At 38.6% G+C, this 16,175-nt stretch overlaps 1 protein-coding gene across 3 annotated transcripts; it reads right to left on the bottom strand.

The window, feature by feature from the left end:
- Positions 1 to 556: 556 nt before the first annotated feature.
- LOC137098612 (ETS-related transcription factor Elf-1-like) lies at positions 557 to 11,904 on the bottom strand. 3 transcript variants are annotated; one of them, XM_067475033.1, is made up of 8 exons: positions 11,679 to 11,904; positions 7,082 to 7,486; positions 6,868 to 6,994; positions 4,370 to 4,477; positions 4,034 to 4,189; positions 3,859 to 3,933; positions 3,117 to 3,312; positions 557 to 2,593 (listed from the first exon to the last, which is right to left on the bottom strand). In XM_067475033.1, exons 2-8 carry the CDS (start codon positions 7,133 to 7,135, stop codon positions 1,978 to 1,980), a joined length of 1,332 nt encoding a protein of 443 aa, XP_067331134.1. In that variant the 5' UTR covers positions 7,136 to 7,486; positions 11,679 to 11,904; the 3' UTR covers positions 557 to 1,977. The 3 variants fall into 3 exon arrangements, with proteins under 3 accessions (XP_067331134.1, XP_067331135.1, XP_067331136.1); XM_067475034.1 differs by lacking the exon at positions 11,679 to 11,904 and adding an exon at positions 8,374 to 8,641; XM_067475035.1 differs by lacking the exons at positions 6,868 to 6,994; positions 7,082 to 7,486; positions 11,679 to 11,904 and adding an exon at positions 6,504 to 6,663.
- Positions 11,905 to 16,175: the final 4,271 nt, after the last annotated feature.

Here is a 16,175-nt window from a genome sequence, read left to right as displayed (position 1 = left end):
TACACTGGAATTACAATGTTGCATTTAAGAATTTAGGTATTAAACTTCTTTCATATTAAATATACCTAATCTACTTTGGTATAAATGCATTAGTATGTTTCTTGCAGCTAATGTTTTCCTGTTGAGGCTAGACCATTATGTTATCTAAAATATATAAATATATAATACTATTTTTACTTATATAGATATTCTAAGTTACACAATTATAAATCTTTTAGGGAAATTTCATCAATGAATTAACATTTAAATGCTGTAACTAGGCCAAGTGGGGCTTACGTTACATATTTTGTGTCAATGAAAAGGTCACATAATAATGTATTTTATAAACTGAATACTTTTTCAAGTAAACATTTCACCTGTACAGTAGGGAGTTCTTATAACATGTCAAATAATCATATTGATGTAAAACATTCTAACATATAGTTTTGAGGAATTAGAAAGTTGCATTAAACTGAATTACCGGTACCTAAATCCAGCTCTTACATAAATGCGGTTTCCATTAATGAAGATTTCAAACTGTAGGTAAGTAAATATGTAGGGATGAAGTTCACACAGATAATGGAAAATTAAGTTTATTTCATATAATAGACCATTATCTTTTCAACACCTTGGAAATGCATGAAAGCATAGAGACACACAAAAAAGCAAAATAAACTTCACCTCTCCCTCTGCTACAAGCTTACAAATCTAGATCAGTAAAAGTTATAGTATTCAAGACACTTTCAGACAAAGCAAAGCGATGGGATTTCAAAATAATTCGTTTTGCAATAAAAGGGTTCCCTGGTTGCAAAAGCACAGTACAACACATCTCTTAGCCATGTTTCACCTCCCATATGAAAGTCTGACTTTGACAAACTGCATTTTCATTTTAAGAGAGGTGAACTGTCTGGACTAGCTTTGTAGGGCTAGAACTAGCGCAACTGAAGAGACAACACTGAACCTAAAATGACTTCATTAGAAAGGGCTAGCTATTTTACTACTTGCATAGATTATATAGTCTGTGCAGCAAAAAAAAAGTTTATGAACCTGAGGGAGTAAATGGCAACAAGGCACAAAGTCAAATATGTTCACAGACATACAGAATATAACACAATACATAAAGGTTTCGAGGCTTTAGAGGTTCATATATGCATTTATATAAGTGTAATAACTCAACAGAATATGTGCATTGCGGAAAGGCTATTCTACAGGAGGCACTGTAGCTAAACAAAAAGGCTCTAAGAACATTTTACTGGTGATTGTCAACAAAACAAAAAGGTCCACTGTATAGATACATCAACTATCAAGTTCTATTCAAAAAACAACAGTGATCCCTTGTTTTCAAGATTTAACAATACAAATATAATTCAGTAATTGTAAAACAAAATAATAATAATAATAATAATTATTTGGAATGTTTTCCCTCAATAACCCTTATGATTACCACGAACACTGAGGCAGAGACAGGGTGGTCTGAGATTTTCAGGCACTTAAAGAAAGAACATACAGCAGGGGTAAACATTAGTGCAAAGCCACTTTAGAGGCAGAGGAATGATTTAGGGTGTGATAAAAAAAAAAAAAGTTGTGAGAAAGAACAAGGAAAAGTAAAGGTGGACAATAATATAATTAGCTCCAAGACACTGAAGCTGAAGTGCAAGCAGAGGGTGTGTCTGCAGAAGGTGCAGAGGCTGTAGATTCCAGTGCATGTATGTCTTTGGTGTCTTGTGTACTTGATGGATACAGAGAATGACGCTAAGACGAAGGGAGTTTTTATGAACTGATGGGAGATATTGAGCCATTTTAGATGACAGGGAGGAAGCAGTGATCTATAATTACTTTTTTTACCAATTCACATTACAAAAGTAATGCTAGATCAATAATCCCACTCATGGACACTTAAGGCATAAATGCCTGAATGTGTAGCTGCGTAACTATCTAAGTGATCCTGAGTCAGTGGAGTGTAGGTGAATGTTTGCAGTGAGCGTGAATTGGTCTGTTCTAATGGTCAGAGCTAGTCAGAGGCATCAGCCGTGGAGTCTCCACTTGTGAAGTTTTTTGTCCTCTGTGTGACTTTTTATCTGGCATCTCTGGTACACCCTTACTGTCCACAGCCACATCCGCAGCAGCCTGTCGCTCACACAGACTCCCTAGCAGCTGAGCTGTTTTAAACACAGAGGCGTGACCTGCAGGCTGCAGCGACTGGACCTTCTGCAGGTTCTGGAGGGTTCGCAGCATCTCAGCAGACACAATAGGCAAATGCTGCTCCTGGATCAAGGAGCTGGGAGGCCGCAGGACGGTGTCACGCTGGCTAGAAGGCTTTGAAGCTGGCCTGGTTCGCTGGGCAGCTGGGGCACGGACAGGGCCAGATGAAATCTTCTTCTGTGGTGGGTGTAAATCTTCTTCCTCCAAGGACTGATCACTAGAAGCTACTGTGCTGTCATCAGACTCCTCACTCATATCTTCATCATTGACGCTATTGTCATCGTGATCATCATCTTCCTCTTTGGATCCATCTCCATCAGTGATATAAATCATATCTTTGGGCAGAGAGGTGAACTGGTAGACTAGACGCTGGCCTTCAACTTTGTTGAGGATGCCTCTCTGGTAGTAGTACCTGCATGAACAGAGATTCAGCATTAAGAATATTCATGGTCAATGATATTATGTTTACAGAATGTAAATGACAATGACTTTTGATTTAAGCATAAAATGAAGGAAACATTCAAAATGATTAAATTAACCAAATAAATAAATAAATAAATACACACAAAAGCACCCATATTGTGAAATGACTAATATTCATTTACCAACCTATTCTTGATGAAAAAAAGGGTTAGCTCTTGATTTTTACATTTTATTTTATTTTTTGTTTAAATATAAAAACATCAAGCATGTGTCTTCCTCTTTCTGGTTTATATATTTTAAACAGCAGTGTCTAACAATTTTAATATACCAAGCTAAATAAACATTGCCCACGTTATCTTTAGCAACACTGAAAACCAGTATTCGGAAAAACATTGACTTGCAATGACTCTTTTGATGGATCATTACTGGGAAATAAAATCTATTATCTGTTATTATCAGATCCAGTGCCTTAAGTACATGATATTATGATGTCATTTTAGAGTGTTGTGTACCTGAGTGCTCTCCCCATTGTCTCATAATTCATATCCGGCTTGTTCTTGTGTTTACCCCAGAGCCTGGCCACTGCTTTTGAGTTGACCAACTTGAAGATCCCTGCTTGAGGGTTAGTCCATTTGATGTAGCGGGGGCAGACCTGACGATCCTGCAGCAACTCCATCAAGAACTGCCATAGGTACAGCGTGTTTCCTCCTGAAGCACAAACACGTTAAACAAAAGGAGAAAAGACAAATGAAAATTACTTTTGTACAAACTGTGTTGCAAAACTGACCCCATCCTGTGTGAACTATCCATCTAAACCCTGTTTCTGACAGGCCGTATGGGACATTTAATTTCAAACAATGGCTTTTTCTCCTCACACACATAAGGGCTAGTTACTGTGTGTTTAATTAAGAAATAATAGGATAATAACAAAATGTTTTTTGATGAAAGTTCATGCATTCTGCATAGCTTGAGGAGATAGCTTGAGCATGAGGAGAATATTTTTAAATTGATATGATATAAAAAGACAGGTAAAATACCTTAAAATTGTCTCATTTACAGGTATTAAGGGTTTATACATACTATTAAACAGCTGCTGTACTAGCTACCTTATTTGAGTTTAACTATATGACTGCATTCAGCATCAGAGGATTGCTATTACAATTTGTAAATAAAAATGACATTTATTAAGACATTCGGCCAATAAGTGATAATGTTTTAAGAGAAAGAAACAAATGTGTTTGTATGGGACAATACCTTTGTTGTATTTGTCCTTTTTCACAATAATGTCTGGTGTGGGAGACTCTGCCCTCCGATGTCGTGCTTTTTTACCTGTAGAAAAAGAATAAAAATAACAAAATAATAAAAGACATTTATTATCAGACATCCCTTGACTTAGTTTGAGATAAGGTGATATACATGTGTGACTGACCCCTCTTTCTGGACTGCAGCTGTGCTGAGGGCTTCTTTGTGTGCAACGCTTGCCACTGTGACTGGTCAACAGCTCCCACAACCCCCTCTGCTGACACAGTTACCTGGGCAACAGGAGTAGTGATGACATCACCCAGTGATGATAGGAAGGTCTGGGCTGCAGGGGGCACAAACAGATTTAATTGAAGACAACAGCGCCATGACCACCATGTCTTAAAATAACATCCCGCAGTCAAACTTGTCCTACATCAAAACACGAGGGGGTGAGGTTTCGCTAGGGCATCTTCACTCTGTTTGTAAGCATGTAAGTATAGTTTAGTCAGGTGTGTTTGCTTACAGTAGTGTTGCTCCAGAGACAGACTGTCAGGGCAGTCCATGTTGAGAAGGGAGTCAGCAGCAATAAGAGTCTCCATGGTCTCTTCCTCTCCACTTTCATGTGGCTCCACTACAGAGGAAAGAGAAGAAAGTAATGTAGAATGATACTTTTCGGGTGGAAAAGGCTGGAGTTTAATACAAAGACAATTAAATGTTAGAACAACTGATGATAAAGCTTGAGTTTAAAAGATGGGTTCACCCACACATTAGAAAAAACGAGCATTCTATCACCTTTAGGGCTTTGTAGCTATTCTAATGGTTTGGTTTTAGCACACGTGCCTGTGATTTCTGTTTCCTTTTCAATACAATTACAACAACAAAAAATTTCACCTCTGGGTCTTAAGGTAGCGAAACATTAAACACATTTCAAAATCAAAAAATCTACGACACATCATCTACCACTTTTAAAGTAACTGCAATCTGTATGTAATAGTAGCAATTGTGTTCAGCTGTTCAACTTAAACTTTCATGAAAGACATTTTAAGTCAAAATACATAAAAGTCAGGTGCAAAGAATAAACTTAAAGGTGGCAGAATTTTATAAGTTGTTTCATGGGTGCTGCATGTGTAAACTGCCTCACTGTCTAACTGTCTTTGTTGTTGTTGGATACATGTATAAAACTGTGCAATCACATATTTTATTAAGAGACACCTCTGCAAATGTTTTTTTTACTCAGTATATTTATTTGCTGCAAGTTTTACAACACACTGCTTAATTATATTTTAGTGTATAACTTTCATCATTATAAAGGATTTTACCCATATCATGTATCTCTTGTTGTAAGTTGTAAGCCCCACAAATGAGATTTCATATCTGTACCAAGTTGCTGCAAGACACAGAGCTGTGCAAAATTTTAAATGTCTACTTGGATAGATAAGTAAAGCAGTGATTCACCAATCTTCTCACCTGACATTTTTTGTATATGTACAGGGACAACTGATCACAACTCTGCCATATTTTGAAAAAAGGTAATTACTATTCATTGTTTTATTTTAAATAAATTAATAAACATGTCGTGCTGTGATTTGCATGAATCTCACTCTAATCTGGCATAATAATTGTCAATGTTTAGGCTGACATGCTTTTTTAAATGGGTTCACTAGTACATTTGTCCATTTACTTTGCGTGGCAACTTCTAGGCATCTATGACAGTCAAGAATTTGTGTACTAAAATATCAGTATAGTAGATATCCATCTGTCTTTACTGAAAGGTGATGGTGTCCTCCATATGACATCATCTGAAAAAACATTTATAGTTCCTATGATGTAATCAAGAGGATAAGGTTGACGAAGACTTCACCACTATTACAAGCAACCAGACGAAATCAACTCAACATCCCAAATTAGAACCATAGAAAGCAAACTGAAGTCAACCTTTTATGGCGTTGCAACTGACTACTGAAAGTAGGTGCTGGGGAGATGTAAGGGTCCCGTGCAACAGGCTTATAAACAAGAGTTTTTGTACTGTGACGCGCTGCAACATCATTAGAATAATTTTTTATGAGTAAATCATAATTTCCATTTCATATATCGTACTTTGTATTGTATCTTAAAGGACTCTCCACAAGGTTTCCCTTAACTACAGCAGATAAGTACTTGTTTGAATTTTTTCAAACAAGTACAAGCGAACACTAAAGTAAAAATAACATTTTTGAGACATTATAACGCTAGTACCTCCACACATTGTGGCCAGCTATGGCCTTTATTTATCATATGGACATACATCTCGGCAAATTATGTCTCTGAGACAAATATGATCAAATTGGGGGGAGGGGGAGTCTATTGTTTTGTGCGCATCTGTCGACGTTACCAGGCAGTGAGCAGTGAGCTAGAAAACATCTGCTAGCTAGCAGCGGTTTGTCGTGAGCTCAAACAGTCTTATAAAAAGCGTGGCAACACAAATGTGTAGGCTGCTGCCCTTAAACGGCTGTAGCATTGAAGTAAGTGCTCCACAAGTTACGGCGAGTGTTACTTCTGTGCTAGCACTTACTGCTGTTAGCTAAATTAACCGAATCTCGCCATGCCATCCCCAACTTAAGCTGCTGCCTGGTGTGACTGTGTCGGGAAAAACAAGCCGATACAACCATGTAACTTACTTTTAATTCCCAGCACTGGTGAGAAACAAGCTATAGCATGTGTGCTGCAGCCCGACGAAACCACGTCTACATCCTAATTTGATTCATTAACGATATTTCCCAGGCACAGACCAGGAATGTTTTGTTTAACTTCCTGAATTTCTGCGGAGGGTGGTCCATGTGCGAGAGTTGCGACTGCGCATGCGCAGTCCCTCCCTTTATAAAATAGCTTGGTGTAACTTTTGCTTTGGTAAAACATTAATAAAATCTCCACAGAACAAACGGTTGATTAACCATTACTGCGGAGTAACAGACGGTAGGGGGGCTCCAGTCACGGCAGTGTCAGGTATAGAGAGGCTGGAGCCTGTGTGTAATATGCACTGACCTTTGAGCAGCTGCTGGTGATCCTCCTCTGTTTCTAGCTGTTCACACGCTAGACCTGAATATGCGAGCAGGTGTGGATGGGGAACCTGCTCCACAATCACCGCAGGGTAATCAGAGTGACCCCCCAACTGCAAAACACAATTGGATGTCAGTTTTGACTATTGGTTCAATACAAGCAACAAATTTATATTAAATAAGTTTTCACTTTTACTCACCTGTGACACATGGTCACTGGCAAAGTCAAAGATAAGCTCTGACTGCTGCAACATGGTTGAATTTCAAAAACACACACACAATCCTAAGTATGTGAAAACAGCATCACAAATTTTCTCGGAAGACTGTTACACAACAGGTCTGATGTCTTTTTCTTGTCCAGTGTTTGAAGCAAATCGTAAGATCACTGGAAATGACTGTCAATGCAGATCTACCGGAGAGCTCCCCCAAGGTTATGAAGAATGTTGACGTCGTTCCATGCAGGGCAATTCAACAGTGGAAGAGTGATGTGAGTAAACTAATTGACCAGAGACAGAGACATCACAGGAAACTCGTGTTTGCTCAATCTGCTGCGCCTCTCGATGAGGAAGCGGGGTCTGCTAAACTGTCCTGTGGTCTGACTGAACCTGCCAGAGAAGAAAAAAAAGAGGGTAAATGTGTGTGAGGGGATGAGATGCCGTTAAGAGAAAAAACACAGAGAATACCACACTTGTAGTGAAAGTCAGGAGGCATGCAGTTGCTGGACTTTTTAAGAAATTGTCCAAGTAAAGATGAGTTTTTACTTTGATCTTAGATACAGAGATGAAAGTACACTTCACTTCCCGCTTTCATATATGTAATTCTTTTGCCCTTATCTTGCTTTTAAAATAGGCTACACCAGAAACAGGAAGGAAGCATTTGCACTGCAGTGTGTGTGCGCGCGCGTGTTGGTGCATGGTTATGAGTAGAGGGAGGCAGCTGGTGTTGAACTTGAAACACCATGTCTTTACACAATGTTCAAGGTTTTAGAGCTGTGGCATGAGCATTCTTTACAACATGACTCTGAAGGGGACATTCAGAACAAAACGAAGAAAACCAACTCTTCTACTCCCCCTCACTTTTTTCCATGCCTCGTTTCTTGTCCTAGTTCCTCTTAATCACTCTCTCTCTCTCTCTCTCTCTCTCTCTCTCTCTCTCTCTCTCTCTCTCTCTCTCTCTCTCTCTCTCTCTCTTATATATATATATATATATATATATATATATATATATATATATATATATATATATATATATATATATATATATATATATATATATATATATATATATATATATATATATATATATATATATATATATATATATATATATATATATATATATATATATATATATTCCCCAGGACCATGCACCTCTGTCCTCTACGCCTACACTGTGAGTTTAAAGTGAACTTAGCCCTTCTGCTGCTGTTGCATCCTCTCCCTCATTAGTGTCACATTTAGGTTGGTAACCCTGTTTACACACTTGCACTTACCTTCAGCTCAACTTTTTCGAAGATCACGCCAGTATTTAGGTTTTGTACACAATAGATCTCACACTGTGAAGAAATCGCCTCCGAGGAATTAATCCTAATCACTGAACTCCGACATTTTAATCCCATTAATCCTTGCGATGTTTAAAAAAGCCTCTGTTTAGTATAACGGTAATGTTTAATACAGCAGCTGCCAAATACAGAGAGAATGTAAGCATTCTTCTGCGTCTTTTTGTGTGTGATAGAGGCGGCATGTTTGGGTCAGTTATCACACAGGAAGCACAGCTCAGTTAGGAGGCACCACTTCCTGAGTTCCTGTACCAAACGGCTGCCAACATTTTTGCCAGCAATGGCCTTCTCATTTTTGACTTCCTCTGATATTTGCAGTCATTTGGCACTCAATGATTTACATTGGACATGAGTTAAATTGAGACTAATTCACTGTTCAGACTAGTGTAAGGAAAAACAGTCCTTTTAAACAAAAGTGGTAGTTTTTACAAAAGTAGTTTTAAACAATAATGATCTATGTGCAGTTATTATAGTAGAGATTATCCGAAAACCTTAGCCAGTTTTATTAGATTTACATCAATTTGTGACACATTCTTAAGTTTTGGCCTCTTATATGTGATATATACACTGCTCAAAAAATTCAAGGAATACTCAAATCCTCACAGTATTAAAAATCTACAAGTGATTTCATCTGCTTTGGTGTAAATCAAAGTGAATGCTCTCTTTCTCTTTCCTGGCTGAAGTACAGTCTTAAGGAGCAGATACCACAATACTGGCCGTTACATAAGGAGAGCTAGATCGGTTTGTAAAAGGGCAACAGCCCAGCAGCAGGACAGGTATCTGCTCCTTTTTTTTAGCAAGGCGGAACAATAGGAGCACTGCGTGATCCCTACAAAATGACCTCTAGCAGGCTACTGGTGTGCAAGTTTCTGACCAAAGTGTAAGAAACAGACTTCATGAGGATGGAATTGTGGTCTGACAAACTCCATTATGAGCTAGGCTCACAGCCCAGCACCGTGCAGCTTGATTGGCATATTCCAGGGAACACCAGGATTGGCAGGTCCACCATTCAGACTGAGCACATCTGACAGGCGTGACAGAGTCTGAGGATATCACAGCAAATGGTATATTGCCTGTATATATGAGGGTGTCTGGACTTTGAGTAGGTGATTTCTAAAGATTCATTCTTTTATTTTTATCTATTCTGGTGTAGATTTACTATTGTGCTTCATATTATTGCCCTGTTGCATGACAGTTTGGACCATGCTTTAGCTGTCAAACAGAGGTCCTCTCATTTGATTCTAGAGGGCAGTTGGGTCGATCCAATGAGTGCAAGGTGCCCAGGACCTGTGGCTTCAAAACAAGCTCACATCATCTCCTCTTTGCTACCATGCTTGATATTGGGTATTACATGTTTCACCAAACACGGTGTTTGGCATTATGTTTTAGAGACAAGAGGTTTTCTTCTGGCAACGCTTCCAAACAAACCAGACTTTTCTTCTTCTTATTGTGTTGTCATGGACTTTAACATTTTACATGGTCAGTGAGCCCTGTAGAGCCTGAGATGTAGTTCTTGGGTTTTTTGTATTTCTCTAAGCATTGCAGTCTAACCTTGGGTCGAATGTGCTGAGATGTTCCCCCGTGGGAAGATTGACAGTTGTCTTATATGCTTTGCCCTTGTGAATAATCTTTTTCACTGTAGAATGTTGAACTCCAAATTGTTTGGAAATATCCCTTTCCAGACTGTTGTGCAGCAACAACTGCTTCTCAAAGACCATGTTTTATGCCTTTCCCTGAATGCCCCAGACCAGCACAATGTCAAAGCTTCTGCTTTTATAAACGTCTGCAGACCTCCTGATGATCAATTAATCAAGGGCGGATGATCAGCAGTACCTGGATATAACTTATCCTCTTAAATCCTATGGAAGCATTAGTTGTTCATCTGAGGTTGTATTTGCCTAATACAAAGACCCACTATGATAAGATGATTTCTATAATTTATTATTCTTTGACATAGAAATAAGAGGTTGTACTAACTTTTAAACATGACTATAAGTGTTGCTGTATTTGTTTTGAGCAGTGTATATTCAATGTGAATATTTGCTGTTTTTTTTATTTGGCTTTCAGTAATTGGCTAATTAGAACAAATATATTTTTTAATCTCAGATTTTTGGACAAAACAAGCAATTTGAAGATAACACCTCTTTTTTATTTTCTTCAGTTTTCTGAGAAAATATTTAGTAGTTGTTGAACAAATACACGTGTTTTGTCATCTACAATAAAACACAGATAATTTGAAATGAACCAACATGAATGTCTTTTTTTACATATCTACTCATACTGTGTTTTCTTGTAAAGTTGCACTGCTTGTTGACTAAGTAGGTGCCTTCCACTTCCTAACCTGATATTCAGGCTCTGGGTGTACAGTATGGCTAGCTGCCATGTTTATTTTAGCGGTAATCAGTGTAGCACAAAACCCAAAGAATGCAGCTTGAATTTTCTAGTAGTAACCAAAAACACAGATCTGATGTCACAATCTATTAGAAAATCTCTTTTTTTAAAACTTTCTTTGACTGCCAGATCTGCATGTGCATATGTTCATGTGCCCTGTAGCCTGCTGCTTCTATTGACGGTCTAACAACATAGAAGCTCTATTCATCAGTACTCTGGTCACATAGGTTTGTCTCTGTGGCCTTGGCACTGGGATCTGACTCTGTGAAGTGGCTTCAAGGCCTTTAAGGACACAGATAAGCCCCCATAACATTCATTCCCCAGCTGCCTGTGTGTGTGAGAGTCAGTGATCGAGATAGAAGAGCACAGGTTTGTTTGACAGAAAGGGCAGAGTGTGTGTATGTGATCTAGGCCAGGCTGATAATATTATGGCGAGTGAGGGATTTGGCAGATAAGACCGTCTTGCTCAGGGTAACTGGGCCTTGTTAAATGAACAGAGTGAAATATGGTGTGTGGAGAGGTGGAGAAGGAGGGAATGGTGGAGGCAGCCACAACACATACCTGTTTTTACAACATTCCTGCTGTATGGTAACTGTCATTTAAAGCAAATGATATACTGGTATTTTTTTTCTTGGTGGTTTCTTGCAGGTTGTTTAAGCAGTGTCAAACAACCATGCTCGGAAACTCACAGACACTTTTTAAAAAATTACTTTCACTTTCTCTTCAGCACATGTATAGTAACATAAAGTCACGCGAAAAACTAACAGCATTTTCTTCTGTTGTTTTTAAGTATGTTTACTATATAGGGTAGTAGGCCTGCTATATGGAATAAGAAGCTTTAGGTTTACCGTGGGTTTGCCACTTGTGCCTCGTTGTGGCAGAGCAGCAGCTGCCTGGAGGATCCAAGAGAGAAACGGAAATTGTTCTTATCCCTTATTGGCAAACACACGACCTTCATCTGCTCACAGACCTGGGATCAGTTTCCTTTTGTCGGTTTCAAGTCACCAGAGAATGTGCCACACAGATGTAAGATCAGTGTAGATCATCTTGTTTTTTCCTTGTTCACTTCAGTTTCTGTCAGTTATTGCTTCCTCTTTTTTCCAGAGAACTGCCCCCACCATGAGATGTGATTGGTTACCTGTGTTGTGAGTCAAGGTAACCCTTAGTGACCATTGTCAGTGTGGAGCAAATGTAAACACGGGTCTATTTGCAATGTAAAACAGCAGCGAGACAAGCAACAGATCTGCAAACAGCCCAGTGGTTAAATGAGGGTGGCCAGCCAGTGGATGTGTTTGATAATCTCACTAAATATAAACTAAACTCCTCAATTTAAAACTTGTACAGTTAATGTTAATAAGGCAAGTGTAGATATAGGCTGAGCAATAGACATATACAATTGCTGGCTAAAAGACTAAAAAAGCAGACAGACACATACTGTAGACAGATATACAGTCATAAGTAAAACACAGGTCTTTCCTTTATCCAGTCCCTAATGCTCCCTAGTGGCAACACTCTGTACCAACACCAAAAAGTCTAATCCATCCCCTCACGGACTTCTCTTATTTTCTCTTTTTAACACACGACCAATGCAATAGAGAAAAACATAAATGTAAAATTAAACGTCCTTGGAGTGTTGTTCAGTCATACTGAGAAGCTTGGTACAAGCTGTGTGATTGCTGTCACAACTGTTTCCTGGAAATCATCAGCTCCTGCATGAGAACAGGGTCTTCTTCAGTAAGCCCTGCTTTATCTGTACTTTGTCACTGCTCTAATGGTTGCATAACTACCTCCATGGCAAACTTTATATAATAGAAATCTTGTTATATCTTCAGAAATACATTGCAAATCAAATGTGGCATGATCAATTCCTCAACAAAATATACATTTTTTAATCCTAAAGAAGCTTTATTTAGCCACATTTAGCTGAAATGAATTTTTGCAAGACAGACACAATTGGTAACTTGTTGTTTGTATAAAGATTACAGATTCACTCATCTTTAACAGATTAGGTTTTGAGGATTTTAACAGTTGCATATTTGAAATGTGTTCAACAAACAGCAGTATGATTTGATATTATTCTACCTTTAATTTGATGTGTATACGTCCTATGTAAGTGGGAAGACTTGGACAGATCAGGCAAAATAAATCCAGCTTCCCCTTCATTCCTTCCCCTTCATATTTCTTTTTGTCATTTTCCCTTCTCCTGCAACAGCAGGCAGTAAGAATGTGCTGATTTGGCTCTAAAATAAGATAATTCATTTTTTTAAAAATAGCAAAGTGTTTGATTGCCACAATAGGTTTGTTTGTGCAGTGGGAGAGATTGGGGCTATTATTATTTCTATTATTTCTAAACTTTTAAGGTAAAATTGTTATTTTTAGTTGTGTACAAATCGCGCACAAGTCATCATTGTGATTAGTTTGCTTCTAATCAGTGCAAAACCAGGTACAGATATAATTAACAGAACTGTTATTAGCTGAACTGATTAGGAACTGTACATAAATTATCAGAGGGGCCAAAAAATTGCAATACCCCTGAAAAAAAGCTGAAGGTATTGTAATTTTTCTTTAAGCTGCACATTTGGTAGTCTGACTTTCTCAAAAGCACTGGTCTTTTTATTGTTTAAATGTCTATATTATTAACCTTACCTTGCAATATAAGAGTAACGATACCCAAAAATAGGTGACACAATGCACTAAAATACAAAGATTAAGTCAATGAAACAACTTTTACTTGTATCATGCTCAATTCATTAAGATGGCCTTTCATATGCAGAAGAAAACAGGATCAAAGTAGATATGATACAAATATAGTAGTTTCTTGACAAGTGATGGTGTTGCAGTTTTTTCAACAGCAGGTATGGATAATATTATGATCCCTTATTTATTTCACATAAATTTGTCAGTTTATTTGTTAAGAAACTATTAACTTTGTTGATAATTGCTTAACCAATGTAATTTTTTGACAGCCAAAATGTTAAACCTTCAATGGTTCCAGCTTGTAAAATCTATATACACTAATCAGCCACAACATTAATACCAGCCAACATCTTAAAACCACCAGGTGGCGGATCGGTATGTAGTTGTTTTCTTAGCTGTTTATAGTTATAATTGTCTAATAGTGAATATCTTTGAATTTTAAAAACAGTATGTGAAGAGTGGAAAGTTTAAATGTCATCTGATGTGGAGCTAGGGGGTGAAAATAGATGAAAGAAATGCTCCAGTGTCTATGGTATGTCAGTCTAATGAATTCCTTCTGCTGCCTCCGTCTGCTTACCTTCTGTTGCATCTGTGAAAGTCAGTGATGAGTTGTGTTTTACTGTTATTTATCAACCATCCCTTAAAGTGAGACATCAGTGGTGTAGAGGTGATCTTACTCGTATCCGGTTGTCCACTCCAATTATCCACTCCAGAGATCGTTGTATGACGAAGACTGAACATTTATTGAATCCCCCGTTTCTTAACTTAGCCGATAACGGAGTAATTCTGCAGTACACGTTTACGTGTAGTAATTTCACAAACACGTTTAAAAATTAATTCCACCGAACAAGTTAAGAAACCCTAGACACTGAACCTTTCACTTCTACCTTGTCTGACTCTCCACTACCTTTTGGTCTGTTCTTTCTGTCAGTCTAATAGCTGTACGTTGCAGCTCCTATAGCTGTCTATTTTGTCCAAATGTTTAGCTGAACTGCTTCAAACTTTCTATATACATGGTTTCTACAACAACAGTTAATCAAACTTAAAAGGTAAACTTCAAAGGTATAGTCAAAAGGCAAACTTCAAAGGAAGTTATGTGATGTCATTGACGACATCATCAGGACACTATTACATACACTTGTTAATCTTACTAGCCTTACAATACTCAACATAAACAAAACAAAGGAAACCTTGGTTGGCTCATACAAGTGGTATGTGACCAAACACAGCCCATCAGTTAGATAAAAACGCTGAAAGTATTTCATACATGTGCTCACACTGGCTGTGCATTTGGAGCTTGTTTTAAACATGTGCACAGTCACACATGCACTTACTACGGAGCCTCAATCGACAGCACGAGGGTCTTAGTTTGAGTGTGGTTCAACTGACTTCCCTTGAAGTGCTTCCATAGCTGAACAGCACACAGGCAACACACACATTTTCACACAAAGCATATTTTCTCTGTTCTTCCCAAATGCTAGTGAAGCGATGCCAGACTGAAAGATCTTGTCCTTATACCATCAATCCAAAATAAATGCTCTACAACACCAAGTCTTCCATATCAAAAAGCATATGCTTTTAAATTACTGCATTTCTGCCAGACATGGGATATGCTGACATTGTGCTGTTCACTATAGCAGGACAAATCAGTGTGCACCAAAGGGTTAAGAAATGGGGCAATGTCTGCCTCTCAAATATTTGAAACTAAAGTCAAACGTTCTGCTCATACAATTGCTTCTAATTGGTTTGAATACATTTTGCTGGCAATTTTTGATGACAATTCTGTTTAAATGTGTGAAACCATGAATGGAAATGGTAGATAAACATGAAAGATTGTTTGAAGAAAATTGGAGATTGGCCAAACCAGGTCTGTTCACATCCAACCCCTGAGACCCAAACCCAAAACTATTGTAGCAACCCACGGTTTATGGGAGCTAACTGAGGGAGGCGGTGAAGCTAAAGCTAAGGCTAACCCTAACTGACTTAGCTAACCTAATCGGCTAGCTTGGGTGCTAGCAAGCTAACGTCAACGAACAGTTCAAAATGGCAGGCGGAAGGGAGAACACTTGCGCCCCATACACCGCACGACCCCAAGTGCCTCGAGCTGTTTGACATAAGCAATCACAACACAACTCTTGCCTTTTTACAGCTACCTCTCACAACAGAGATAGCTGAGCTTTATTTTGAACACACCCACAAGTAGCCGATCACCGTGACGGCCATTCATACACCCATCACCTTCACTCACAGTGCCGGCTAACACATACACTTTACATGACAAACCTAAACATGTGAACACACCTAATAACACTAACTGTAACGTAATCATTTAACAACATTTAACATTTAAGCAATTAAAGCACAGAACTATTCAGAACACATTTACCCATAATTCCCTCGGGGCAGATTGCATCCACCCCCACACTAACCCACTTGCTGGGCCGTTACACTGCCCCCCCCCAAGAGGGTTCAGTGTCCCCACAACCCTCAGTCACTCAGTCCCACAACAAAGTCTCTTAACTGTCCCGGCAGACGTCGAGCACGCGCCGGTCTTTGCAGCGGCCCACTCACCGTACCAGGCTCAGCCCCAAGTCCACCATTGTTCATGCTGGCACTGGGAGTGGCCGACAAAAGACTGTCCTCCGGTT

This window comes from Channa argus, chromosome 14, assembly GCF_033026475.1.
Source record: "Channa argus isolate prfri chromosome 14, Channa argus male v1.0, whole genome shotgun sequence".
Lineage (NCBI taxonomy): Eukaryota > Metazoa > Chordata > Actinopteri > Anabantiformes > Channidae > Channa > Channa argus.
The sequence above is the reverse complement of the archived record's forward strand: the minus strand, read 5'-3'. Positions and strand labels throughout refer to the sequence as shown.

Bases quoted from the DNA above. Each gene is read 5' to 3' on its own strand.
- LOC137098612 (XM_067475033.1), bottom strand. From the start codon at position 7,135: ATGTTGCAGCAGTCAGAGCTTATCTTTGACTTTGCCAGTGACCATGTG. The intron at 4,478-6,867 runs GTCAGTGCATAT...TTTCCTCTGTAG, and splicing joins TCACCAGCAGCTGCTCAAAG to TGGAGCCACATGAAAGTGGA. The intron at 3,313-3,858 runs GTATTGTCCCAT...TTTGTGCTTCAG, and splicing joins AAAGGACAAATACAACAAAG to GAGGAAACACGCTGTACCTA.